The 13,794-nt window shown below is 38.6% G+C and overlaps 1 protein-coding gene across 2 annotated transcripts in view; it reads right to left on the bottom strand.

Moving 5' to 3' along the window:
* The window catches only part of CPQ (carboxypeptidase Q), a 133,648-nt gene that overhangs the window by 27,024 nt on the left and 92,830 nt on the right, over window positions 1-13,794 (bottom strand). For both annotated transcript variants that reach the window (XM_069005190.1, XM_069005192.1), the window contains one exon: window positions 3,957-4,158. In XM_069005190.1, coding sequence (XP_068861291.1) covers window positions 3,957-4,158 — 202 coding nt within the window. The remainder of the gene's footprint in view (window positions 1-3,956; window positions 4,159-13,794) is intronic.

The following is a 13,794-nucleotide window of genomic DNA, read 5'->3' as shown; positions in this document are numbered from 1 at the left end:
TCAGGCCAAAATACAGCATATTTCAGATTAAGGTAATAAAAAAGCAGTATGAAAATATAAAAATGAAAGAAATAATCTATTATAGTATTTGTTTGCCACATCTGAATGACTAATAGATTGTGTTAGCAACAAATTTTTGATTTCTGAAGAAACATTGAAATTAGATGAACTACTGGTTTATTAATTTCTGGAAGAACAATTCTTCCTTTTATGCAATGTAACAAAAAATCAAGTCACTGTGGAGACAGAGAAACACAAACAACCATCAAGGTTCAAAGTGACATTGTAAAAGGAGTTTCACCTTTAGGCCACTGGTTGATTTTTAAAAGAGGAATTGAAACATGCCTTTGGGGAGCTGTTTGATGTCCTGGGTCAGCTTGATCTCAAATACAGCTTAGTTCCTAATAGACAAGTGTTCCCATCATAAGCACTGCAGGAACAGATAACCACCCTGACAAGCAGAAAGGAGCATCCTTGAACCAGTTTTCCTGGAAATAATTTGTCACAAAAGCCATTCCTTTGCAAAAATAGGAGAGCACCTGATTTCATCTCCCCAAACACCTAAAGCTGAACTAACATTCACTGGATTCCATAATACAAATAGAAACACTCCATTTGTCAAATGTAGATTCTGAAGGCTTGCAGGGAAGGCTGATCCAGACCAGGGCTGTTACCTTAGGGACAGCTCTAACACACGTTCAAAGCATCTTGGTCATCATCAAGTACCTGTGATCATCTTTGCTTTTTCAGCAGGAATACCCCCATATTGGATTAGCAGGGCTTGCTTAGTGGTTTTTCAATCTTTTCAGACACTGAAGAAGCCTGCTGTGAAAAAGTATGCGAACAAACCAAATAAATAAAGCCAGTGAACCTATCTTGCCACCTACATTTGCAAATTCTAGCCAAACGTAATTTGGGATTTAGTGTTGCAAAGGAACAGCTTAATGTGCCACAGTCTGGATATTTCCCTAATTAAAAAAAATGGAATTGAACAATTTAAAAGAAAGATGAGGAAGATAATTGCATAATTATTAAAGAAGCAATCTTAGAATCAATGGTCACCTCAAACTGTAAAACCACATCATAAAATATCATGTTATATATGTTAAATATGTTGTATCATAAAATACAACACCACAACCCCCCCCCTTAATTTGATTTATGCTTCATGAAAAAGAAAAACAAATGTTAGACAAATATTTTCAGTAGCTGAAAACTGGCTATCAGTACAAAAACACAACTACAGACATTCCTCACTGCTGGGCTGAACTGTTCTCAAAACAATCCAGTGTAAAGGCCACTGACAAATATTTCTAATATTCTGCAGTCACAAAGCACCAGATTGCTGTGTTTGGTGCAGGTCACCTTGCTTGTGCTTTAGAGGTATTATTTAAGCTTCAGTCTATGGTTTGCAAAGGACTCTGAACTCGTGGCCTCTCTCATCCTAAAATCTCAGAATAATCACTGCCACTTAGTTGCACATATATTTAAGTAACATTACAAATAACATTTCATTGCATGTCCATTAAAAATAAACATGCTCATAATAGCAGAGATTATGAAGCCACCATCTCTTTGCCTGTCTCAGCTATGAACAGCTCTGAAAAACACATGTAGTGATGCCCTCTGTGGATCTTTCAGACCAAAAGGAGCAGGAGGAGAAGAACATTGATAGCATCTAAAAAAGTAAATCCTGGGATCTATTTCACACTGAAAAGGAGAAAAATTCAAGAAAAATTATGTCAGAAACCATTCTTATTGTTCAAGAAATACACCATATTTTCTCTCACTGTTGCAGAAAAAAAGCCACCAAGTATATTTTCAAGAAAATATTTAAATAAAATTGATGAAGTGTCAACACTTGACTGCTTGTTTAAATTGAACAAAATTATAAAAGCTGTTACAGAGTGTTCAATTTGTTTCAATGTTATTATATACCATAAAGGCTCATTCAAGCAGGGAGAATACTGCAGACAAGGCATGAAGATTAGAAGATGTCTTAGACTTCTCCCTGGAACAGCATGAAATACAATCTAAAGCAGATGAAATTCTTTTAGTGGAGCTAATTTCTTCTCACTGGGGCTTGATGAAGAAAAGAAGAATCAGTGTTCCTTTATGCTGCAAGAACACTGCCATTTGCTTAACAGGAAGTTAAATGAACCAAAGCTACAGACAGAAAAAAAATTCCACCATCAATTAATGTGACAAATTCTTAATAGGAAAACAAATCAATTTTATTTAAAAACTGAAATCTTGATTCTTGTGTATTCGTATTTTCCCAAGGTTGAACTTACAGTTTGTATTTTTCATAGTTTATGCTTTCTGAGGAGTACAGATGTCCATGGGAGAGGGCTTTTTCCTGCACTGTTCCTGCTGAGTAGCCCAAAGACTAATCAACAGGACCATGGCAAGATGTAGCTCCTTATGCTCCAGGTGCACCACAGCTGATGAGAACTGGTGTGCAAGAGCTCAATACCCACTGCCATCACAAGCACCACTCACATTATCAACTGAAAACAAGGCATTTGAATGTTAAATTTTTCTCTCTTCTTCCATAATCTGTCACATTCAGATGGGAAGCACAATGCAAGTCCCTGGAATTCTCCCAGCACCTCACCTAGGAAATAATTCTGATACCCTTGCATTTTCTTACCATAGGCTCAGTGGTGAGTTCTTACACTCCACCTACAACACAGACATGTTGGTCTGAAATTCTGGACCAGACATCTTTTCACAGGCACTTCCAGGCTTTGGAGGATGATGCATGGCCACAGCCTCTCAGTAGTGCTTACAGCCTCTCAAATCAACTCAGCACACCATTGTCACAGGCGCATGACATTGTACTGAACAGATTCCAGTTCACCCAGAGAGCAGGACAGCAGCTGAAGATGAATCCCTAACTGCTTAATAATATCCATTCAACCACACCTCTTTCCCAGCATAGATGTTTTGGTTTCAAAATTAGACATCGATACATTTATCGAAGCAGTCAACTTTATGGTATCTCTGTACACCCTAAGTGAGTGAGAAGCAAAGGGTTCTGACCATAAATAAGAATAATATATTCCATCATTCACTCTCTTCTGCAAGGTAAAAAACAAGGCAGTTAATAAAATATTAAAAGATTCTAAGCATATAGTAGCAAGTAGTAAAACTAGCATGAGAAATGTGCCAGCCTAGTTCAGTCATAAAACACAGGAGAAAAAGAACCTTAAAATTTAAAACTGATCATAATTTTCTTAATATCACTGTTATGAAATTTTTCTTTCTACTATTATTCAAAAGGAAATTCACTAAGGCTTCACCCAGGCTGGCCTCCAGTTGGGATTCTTGTGCTCTGAAAGCCTCTGTGCTAGTGTGGGGTCTCTCCTGCATGGGGGGGCTGCCAGTGGTGCATCTCTCTCACGGTTTACAAGTTTCTTTGCCAACAAGCTGCTCCTCACTTGGAGCCAGATACAGTCCTCGAAACAAAGCCCTAAACTACTTCAAACTTTTCAGAATTTTACTCCTTTATCACACCTTAATGACTCATAACTTTTTAAATGTCACATCCCAAAACCATTGTTTCTCCAGCATATAAAAAGCCCTGAATTTCAAAGCAAAAATAATAATAATTAAAAAAATATTTCTTCTGTATTGGAGAATTCCCCTCTGCCTTGGTTTACTATTTATAAACCACCAGTCTGGGATTAATTATTATAAATCCTTAAAGCCGAAAAGAAGATTTTAGGCATTTTATTCTACATATAATCTATACCATTATTAAACTGCAGCTCAAATGCACTTTATGTCCTATTTCTGTTGGTCACCTTTTAACATTTATGCATTTTACCTATGGTAAATTTTACTCCCTGAGAGAAAGCATTTCTTACTACTTTCAAAACATCAGACCACCCATCTGATGTGGCAGTGCTCAGTGGGAGCAGTGTCCCCTGCCAAGCACCAGGGACACTCACCAGGCACCCCGTCTCTCATCCAGTAGGAGATGTCTGTTCCATCTGCATTGTCGTAAACATCCGTGACATTGATGGGCTGCAGCAGAGTCATGATCTCTTTCACGATGTCCCGGGCTTCAGCACTGCCAGCAAAACCCAGTCCAGATGGCTGGAAGGTGCCCTCATCAGACTCCATAACAATATCAAAGTTGGAGATATTTTCCTAAACATGTAAGAAAAGAAGTTATTGTGCTGTGATTTTATTTTAGCTGGCATCATATACTAGATTCTAGGTGTCAATGCGAGCATGCCACAACAAATTTAAGAAGCAGAGAAACGCTTCCCATGAAAACGTGTACATGAGCATAAATGAGGGGACCTATCTTTCTGTATGGAAATGCTGAAACTGTTCAAGTTATGTTCTGAGGCACCAGTATTCTGTAGGAGCCACAATGTGACTACTCTGCTGTCCCCAAATACTTGCTTTCAGACTTCTGAAGTGCCACCTTGAAAGGTAAGCAATCACCACCATATTGCAGTTTACATTTGCAGCTCTCCCTTTCTTGTCAGACCCGAGACTCTGAAATTCTGTTGCAGTGGAGAGGGTACACAGTTCTGTGGCTTTAAAATTAGAGGCATCCAAATCCTTCACAGACTGTGAAGAACAGTCTATTTAAAAGCCAGCTGCTGCCTGTTCAGAAATACATTATTTTCAATATACCATATAGTCAACTCTGATATCGATCAGAGGATTGAAATGCCAAGGTTTTCCCCGAGATGTGAAGGAATAATAGCTATTTTAAGGAAAATTTGTGCTTCCAAAGTAAATCCTCCCAATATGAAAGGTAAGATTTTGTATACAAGTAGCATAATAACATTTGCTTTTAGTGTGTACTTGGAAAAATCTTTTTAGCTTAAAGAACAAAAATAAGCAATTTATTTACTTACCATATTTGCTCAGATTGCTCAGTTACAAAAGTCTAATTAGAATTAAATACATAGGGATTCTACATGAAGGAAGATCTCATTTTTTTGGAGAGGCACATAACTTTTTAAAAACAGTTTATGGTGATGTCAGGCAGAAGAAAGCTATACTTCAGACCACCTTGAATGTGACTAAGAGAACTTACTGCAGGTTTTACTCCTATGCCCAGATCTCATTCCAGAATTTTATGGCTGCCATGGGTTACTTATTACAAGAAAATCATTACAAGGGATATGTGGTAGCAGCAACTAACAGATCCATGTCATTATCAGCATACATAAGCCAACAATTCAGCAAAGAATTCTTTTACATTTTTCTGTATATAAACCCAAATATGTACTACAGGTGGCTGTCAATAATTCACACGGGTTTTCAGAAGTCCTTTATAGAATTTGCCAAGAACTGTTTAACACTTTCCCAAAACTTTTCTCTTTTGAGTGAAACAATTCTAGCATAGCAGAGCTATTTACTTTTAACTTAGAAATATATCCAGTAGTTTAAAAATTCAATATAAAATCTTTGCATGATAAAAGTAACTGTAAATATTATAATACCGAAAGATAACCAATCTATCCACCCATTTAACTACTGTAAATGAAAGTGCAAATAACCAATCTTGTCACCTCATTGGCAATCACCATTTTTAGACAGTGAAAAACATCTTCAGTTTGCAAAAGATTAAATGTAAATAATTAGGCTACATGTGGAGTCTAGGCCTATCATCAAATACTGTCCTGAGGTCATGAGCCTCAACATGAATCATGATTCACAGACCCTCTGAACACTGTGGGAGAGAAGCAGGCCAAGAATAGCACAGGGCAGGCTAAAAGGGACCAGTGATGCTCCAATGTCACAGATACAACAGAAAGAATGTCTCAAAATGTAAATCTTCTTTATCATATGCCCAAGGAGCAAGACTTACTAAAGACAACACACATTTCAGTGTGCTGCTGAAATGCCAAGGAAAGCTGACTTAAGTATAGTGAGCCCTGCATAAATACGATGCTATGGTACTCAACCTCTTTGGTTGACTTTCCACAGCAGGACTTCTGCCCATTTTTAGAGCAGCTGAAATGAGGAGAAGCAATAAGGGCAGCGGAAGAGACTATTCAGGGCAGTGAAGTGAGGAGAAGAGTGAGCATGGGAACAGTGTGGATGCCTAAAAGAAACCTAATTTATCAAGCAAAACAACAGAATCCCTAAGTTCAAGAACTTCATAAACTGCTAGTATTGCAGCATTGCTGCACTCTTCAGTTGTGTTTTCTGACATAAATGTTTGCATGTGTTTCTAATATGAAACTGAGTAAACAAACCACCCACAATATATTACACCATATTGTTGTTCTGTAAGAAAGCTATTCAGTTCTGAGAATGTGCTGGAGAGGCACGAAAACAGGACACCTGAGGGAGAGAAACTGACTTCACTGGGCAACAAAAAAGAAACAGGTCACAGCTACTTGAAGTACCATGTGTCCTTGAGAAAGCTTTTTCCCTATTTGGTCCACTAGAAGACAGGATTACTTATAAAACTACTCACCATCGAATTTGAAAGTTGAAGTCCTAAAAAAATTCAGATCAGTTTCCACATTCCCATTTTTGTACATCTACATTGGCATTTCTACTTGCACAGAAAGAAACACATGCTGGAAAACATGCTTAAAATATACTGCTTAAAAATAGTGAAGATGCTTTGTCATCATTTGCCATCTATGATGCAGGAATAACTGCCAGTAACAAAGTGGGGTGAGACCATACATTGCCCCTTAACTGATTCAGGGGAACAGCAAACAAACCAGAAAGATTTTAAAAAATAACTGCAGGCTCAGCTGTTTCCTTCATTCGTTCTCCTAATGAATGTACCATTTAAATAAGCATTTTAAACTCAGGATGTATTTTTTTTCAGAAAGTTATCTCATTTGCTGTATCTTGATATTGTGTCACTTCTCTTAGTATGTACCAGAAAATTAAAACTTCTTTGTGTAACCTGCTGCCTAATTCTCTGAACATCAAACTTGCCTTCTTATGACTTTGTCACAGAGGAGGTCACCTCTCTTTATCATGTCATCTTTAGCTCTTCAACTGAATTTTTAAATGAAACATTACAATAAATACAGCATGGGAAAATTGGCTTTCTATAGCTTGCTATTTTCATTGAATACACACTTAGGCACAATCCTTGCCAATACTTCTCCTATTTTTAATTTTTTAATTTTAATTCCTTTATTTTCTGTTTTCTCTATAAACAATCTATTTTTATCTCTGTTGAGCAAAACTAAAAATATAAATACTTGTCATCACTAAGGCAAAAACCTGATAACAAGAAATCACAGAACCACAGAATGCATAAGGTTTGGGACCACAGTGGGTCATCTGGTCCAGCCTCCCTGCTCGAGCACGGCCATCACAGAGCACATGGCACAGGGTTGTGTCCAGATGGTTCTTGAATATCTCCAGTGACAGAGACACCACAACCTCTCTGGGAAACCTCTTCCACTGCACCTGCACAAGTAAAGAAGTTCTTCCTCATATTTAGGTGGAGCTTCCTGTGCATCAGTTTCTGCCCATTGCCTCTTGTTCTATTGCTTGGCACCACTGAGAAGAGCCTTCTCCATCCTCTTGACACCCTCCCTTCAGATACTGATAGACATTGATGAGGTTCTCTCTCAGTCATGTCTTCTCACCTTATCATCTTTTTCACTCTCTGTTGGACCTGCTTCAGGATCTCCACATCTCTCTTGCACTGAGGAGCCCTGAACCGGATGCTGTGCTCCAGATGGTGCCTCACCAGGTCTGACTAGAGGGACAGGATCACCTCCTTCGACCTGCTGCCAGTGTTCATCCTAGTGCATCCCAGGATACCTTTGGCCTTCTTGGCCCCAATGGCACACTGCTAGCTCATGAACAGCTTGTTGTCCGTCAGGTCACCCAGGTCCTTCTCCATGAAGCTGTTTTCCAGCAGGTTGGTTCCCATCCTCTACTGGTGCCTGGGGTGCCCCAGGTGCAGGACCCTGCACTTGCCTTTGTTGAATTTCAGGCAGTTCTTCTCTGCCCATCTCTCCAGCCTGTCGAGGTCCTTCTGCAGGGCTGCACAGCACTCTGGGGTATCAGCCACTCCTCCCAGCTCTGTGTTGTTGGGGAACTTGCTGAGAAGGCCTCTGCCTCTTCATCCAAGTCATTGATGAAAAGTTAAACAATACTGGGCCCAGTACTGAACCCTGGGGGACACCACCGGTGACAGACCTCCAACTAGACCCTGTGCCACTGATTACTGTCCCACCCTCTGGGATCTGTCATTTAGCCTGTAATTACAGTAAACTTCCATTAAGAAAACAAACCCTTGTAATATGTATGAGTGGTACTTCTATTAGTAGGAAATGTTCCTTCTAGGATAGACACTGGCAATCCCAAGCACATATACCCTTACAGTAGCTACTTAGTCAGTCAAAATCCCAATTGTTAATTCTTACCAGATGTTAAACTAGACTCCAACATCTCATGACTAATCCATTGAGTCACTGATGGCAATCCCTCCTACCCAGCTAAAGCAGGGACATACCTGAAAGTATAATACAGGGAACAACTACCCTAAAAGCCTTCAGTACTTTGGGGCTGTTTAAAATAGATTATTACTTGTCCAACAGCTCATTTACTGGTTTTCTTTTTTGTTCCAAGGAGAAAAATCACCACTTTACAGGAAAAATACTTAAGTCTGTAATGACAAACCACTGTCCTTGATTAATAGTTCATTTGTTCCAGTGATAAAGGACATCAGTTAATCCGACATTGTGTTTTCAGCTTTCTGTTATTGATTTACACTTAACTTTAAGAAACAACAACACTTGTATTCCAGTATTTGTCTCAGAGCAGTCAGGAAACAAGTATAGCATGGCCAACAACCATGTTGTAGAACTCACAGGGAGGTGATGGTCATCCCACCTGTAGTACTAAAAGAAGGTTTAGATCAGCACCCAGCTCTGTTAGGCTGGCAACTAAGACTACAGGAAAGACAAGAAAAACAACTGGAAACACCTAAGTGCATGTGACAGCTAGAAAAGAAAAAAAAAGTAAAATAAATAACATCCTCTAAGTATTTAATAATATATAAACATGATGTAGTGTAATTTTGAGTTGCTGTTTAGTATGAAGGTAATTTAATGAAGCAAAACAGCATAAATTGAAACTAGAGAAAAAACCATCACAACAGCTGTTAGGAAGAGAGATGTGCCAGCATCAAGGCATAATAACCACCAGCCACAAGCGTGATCATACCATTTACACTCTTTTTGAATGAAGACAGGGAAAATTGGGAACACTGTGAGTTATTCATTTTTGTAAATTATCCCATCATTATATGGGAGAAAGCTGCTGTAAAGCTGAAGATTAGCACAATTTTTTCCTAGATGACAAGGTATGAATAAGGCTCATCCTTTTGTTACAAGATAAAATATTCTTCTTCTACATTTTATAGGAAAGCTATATGTAAAAAAGTGTAAAGGTTGAATGGTTTGTTCTGTATGACAGTTACAAGTTCTGACCTCTGAGAAGCCAAATGACAAAAGTCCCAGTAACTTCAACAGCCCTGGAGCAATTTGGTCATGACTCATTAGCATTTCACTCAGTAAAAACATACTACGGGCATGTCTTGCCTTGTACAATATCGCAACTGTTTCCTCTAAGATGACTTGCCAGCACTCACAGAGATGACCATTCAGTATTGTAAGTTCCCTGGGATGACAGACAAGAAAAAGCAGACAGCTCTGAACATGGCAGCAGGGTAAGTAAGGCATGCCTGAAGTCTTGTCTTAGGAGGTTTTTCCTTTGACAAAAGGGCATATCAAAGAGAAGTGCTCTTCCTGGAAAACGTTCCATAACTTTAGACCTTTTACTGCTCAAATACAAAGGTATCAAAACAATGTCTATGACTCTGAATGACCCCACCACTGTTCTTTGTGAAAGGATTTAGATTTTCACTAGAAAATGGGCAACAATGCCAAAATTAAAAGTTTACATCTTTCAACCAAAGATGATGTTTACTCTTTCAGGAAGCTAATGAGTATTTCTGCAACTTTCAACCAAAGGTCAGTGAAAACAAATTTGCAACACCTTTGAAATTATCACAGCACATACATAATTTTCTACACCTTGCGCAGGTGCAGGGAGTGTGCACTTTCCTACAATCGGACATCCCAATGGACCAAGGACCTATGGCTGGGTGAATCTGCCTGAAGCATGCACTGGAAGCAGCTATCCTCAGAAGATGCCTCTACCAGATTCAACTGGCAGCTCTGCTATTCTCATGGGAGAAAGAGAGGAAAGATGCACAGAGAAAAGTTTTCCTAACGGTAGAGATGCATGAATTTTGTCCACATGGAATGAAGACTAGGCATCCAGGAGATACTCTGTCATGACAAATTTTGGGTCTTCCATGCTTCAGGCAGTAAGTATAAGGAATAAACCTGAGTTTGTGTTTTAGCAAAATCTGTCCTTCTCTGCAGTTTTTACAAGGAAGCTGATTCCTAAATACTAAGAATTATGAATTCCTATGGACCTAGAACTGGTGTAAAATATAATTCCATACCTATTCTGTGCTATTACTGTGCTTAATACAATCAGTGGAGCTACTGCCTGTTGTGATACCAGAGAATACAGTGCAATTACTTTCTGTAGTTTTGCAAATGGACATTTCGCTCTTTCTGCATTTCTTTCCCTTTGCAATGAAACAGATCAACAGGACATCAGTGACCTAAAAAGGCAGCAGTAATTTTACATAATCTTTGATTACCGAGAATATTACCTGAGGACAGTCAAAAGGCTAATGGTCAACACATTTTGCTGGGGTAAAAGAATCCCCATTGAAGTCCTTGATACGTTTGGTTCAAATAAGACACAAATTCATGTCTTACATTTCACCAGAGAACTTGGTACCTCAGGATATAAAGTATTCTGAAAACTATGGTTTTGAGGAGCCAATATTTTCTGTGGAAGAATCATTTCACCCGAAAGTGACAGGATATTTTTTGAATATTTGCTTCTTAGAGAAAGCAACTCATTAGCAAATCACAGTAGAAATCTCATGTGAGCATCAACAAAGAGTACTTACACTAGTATGAAAGAAATGCCAGCATTTAAGAAAGTCCTGTTTTCATGCAGACACAGTTCAAGCAAAATATCAGATCTTGGTAATAAATACAAAAAAGAAACCATAGCAAACACTGGTGATTGATATTTACCACGTAGGTAAACCTTTACTAAAAAGTTAAAACACTGTATGGCATGTGCACCAGAAATTCAGGTAAGTACTCTAAATATCATTAAGATAGGAATACCAACATGCAGAAATATTTTAAGAATGCCTTCTGTGTGAGGAATGAGACAACTCTTAGTAGAAATTAAAACAATTTATTAAAACAGAAAAATTGAAAAATTGCAAAAATTAGCAAAATATAAAAATTTTGGGATCCTAGTGGCTCAGGAGGTATGCCCCAGGAGCGCAGGGATTCGAGATCTTCAGGCTTAGGCAGCACTGGACCTCAGGTAGAGAAGAAAAAAAAAAAGCTTGCAGTGCTAGGCTGGTCAAAAAGAAATATATATTTCTAAAGGCCCCTGAAAAGGAGTAGGTTTCTCCAGCACTGAACGTAGCAAGCTGGAGGGGAAGGGAAAATGAGAGTGAGCGTGTCTTTCTCTTGCACCTTTATAGCTTTTGCTCCGCCCCCCCCAGTCCGCCCACAGCCCGCCCCTTTGGTTTAAGGTGATTGGTGTTTTCCCTTTGACAGATTATCTCTGTCCACCAATCATTAAAATTCAGGTTAGTTTACAGGGCTCCACAGCTTAATGGCTGTGGGGGCTGTGCTGTTTGTTGGAACTGGGGTTTTGAAATCTTCTTTGAAACCAAAGTACAAGTAAAAACATAAAAAAAATACATCCAACACATCTTAAAACACTTGTAAAAGTATACAGTAAACGTAGGAAATATAGCTCTTATGGTGTACAAGTGATAAATGTTTGAAAAGGGATTTTAACTGGGGAACTTTTAACAGGGGATTTTTACTGGGAAGGGCACAAATGAACAGCTTGGAATGAGTGAAAACCAAAGTAATAAAACTTGATTTGTGTACCTGGGCTGATGGGTTAATTTTAACATTCAATTTAAAAATATTTAACTCAAAATTAATTAAAGCACTTAATATGCAAAGACCAAGCACTAATAGGGAGTTTATGTATGACATTCTGTAATGGGGTTTGAATTGAATTCCTAACACCATAATGTTTCCAGTAATCACAACAAAGTTACTAAAGTAAATTTGAATATGGACTAGGATCTCTTAGTCTTCTAATTATAAAATGAATTTGCTTTCCCAAGAGATTGTACACAATACTTCTATTCCAAAATAAGTATTATCAGTCATTCATAGTCCCTTAATTCAAGTGGGTAAATAACTGTAACCTTGTTTCATGGTATACAGACCTTTCAAAGAATCTAGTCCAAAGCAATGAAAAGGAGGACAGACACTCCATTATATGTATTTCTTTCTCCTTTCATGAAGACAGTGTAAGACTAAACACACAAAAATCTTAACCCTGGTTGAGGGCACTCAGGTATCTTTGCTAAAGGTTGTAGGAGAATCTGTACTGAAGAGTTGCATCATGAGGCCTTCTAGAATTTTGTTCCTTCTGTTCTTCTGTTCAACTTGTATAAGAAAGTAGTGTTGCAATGTTTGATGATTCTGAGGTTATTTACTGTATTGTCTGTATGTATGAGCAGCAACTGGGTCACACAACACTAAGCACTGGAACATGACTTCAGATGTAGCATCAAACTCCAAGCTCTGGAGTCAGATTTGCTCTTAAATCCTTTAATTTCATTGTTCTTTATCAAGATAAAGAGCTTTAATGTTAAGGAAAATCAACCTTTTTTCTAATCTGGGATTAGATCTAATTCTTGGCTAACAGCTAAAAGCAATGAGCGCTTCAACAGGTATCTCCTTTGGAAGCAAAGGTGCTGGTAATTCCCCTGAGAGGCTTCTACCCCATGGTCAAAGAAAGAGCACCAGCAGGTGCTCTGTGCTGTGCTGGTGAGGGGCAGGTACCGTTGCACTAGTGGAGGCACTGAAACTGCTAGGAGACACACGGCTTTCAGCTCTTGGAAATGGCTTAGAAAAATGATGCAAAGAAAACAGTGGACGAGGACCATGTGACGCTCTCCAGAAAAATATTTGATAAACCGAAAGAATTGCTGTGCGAATAATGTATGTGTCTGAGCTTCACCTGACTGCAGTTGGGCAAATACGCTTTTCCTAAGCACATATTTACTGGATGCTATCAGTAACGGGAGACAGCACTAGTCCAGACTGCCTAGAGCACAAGAGCTTTTGATCAACACAATATGGCAGCCCTTACACTCTCATAAAGCCCTGAACAGCTAATATACCCTATCATTAGCTTTAATAATCAGAAATTATAATACTGGGATCTAGAGAAAGACTTGAGCATTATAAATAATGCCATTACACAGGGAGGTGTGTTAACTATGGCACCATAGTAAAACCACTATGCTGCTATCTCAGTTATTTCTGCAGTAACTTATCCACTTTCTAGCAGTGACAACCTACAATGATGGATGAGGAAGAAGGACCTGAACTTGAATTGAAATAAATAATAATTAAGTGACAAAAATAAGAATATCTGTACTTGTCCAGTACTATATTGTATTTATTTCTTCTCCCTTGCCACATTTCCACTGACATGAGGAGGTAATTTACAATGTCAAGGAAACCCATGCCTGCCTGTGCCGAATTACTGCATTCATATTTCTACTTGTTTGTAACGAACTAAACTCATAAGTCCAGCCATGTAGATGAGTCATACAGGCTGTCT

The sequence above is a fragment of the Aphelocoma coerulescens genome, chromosome 2, assembly GCF_041296385.1.
Source record: "Aphelocoma coerulescens isolate FSJ_1873_10779 chromosome 2, UR_Acoe_1.0, whole genome shotgun sequence".
Classification (NCBI taxonomy): domain Eukaryota; kingdom Metazoa; phylum Chordata; class Aves; order Passeriformes; family Corvidae; genus Aphelocoma; species Aphelocoma coerulescens.
Note: the sequence above shows the minus strand (reverse complement) of the source record. Positions and strands in the feature narration are given on the sequence as shown.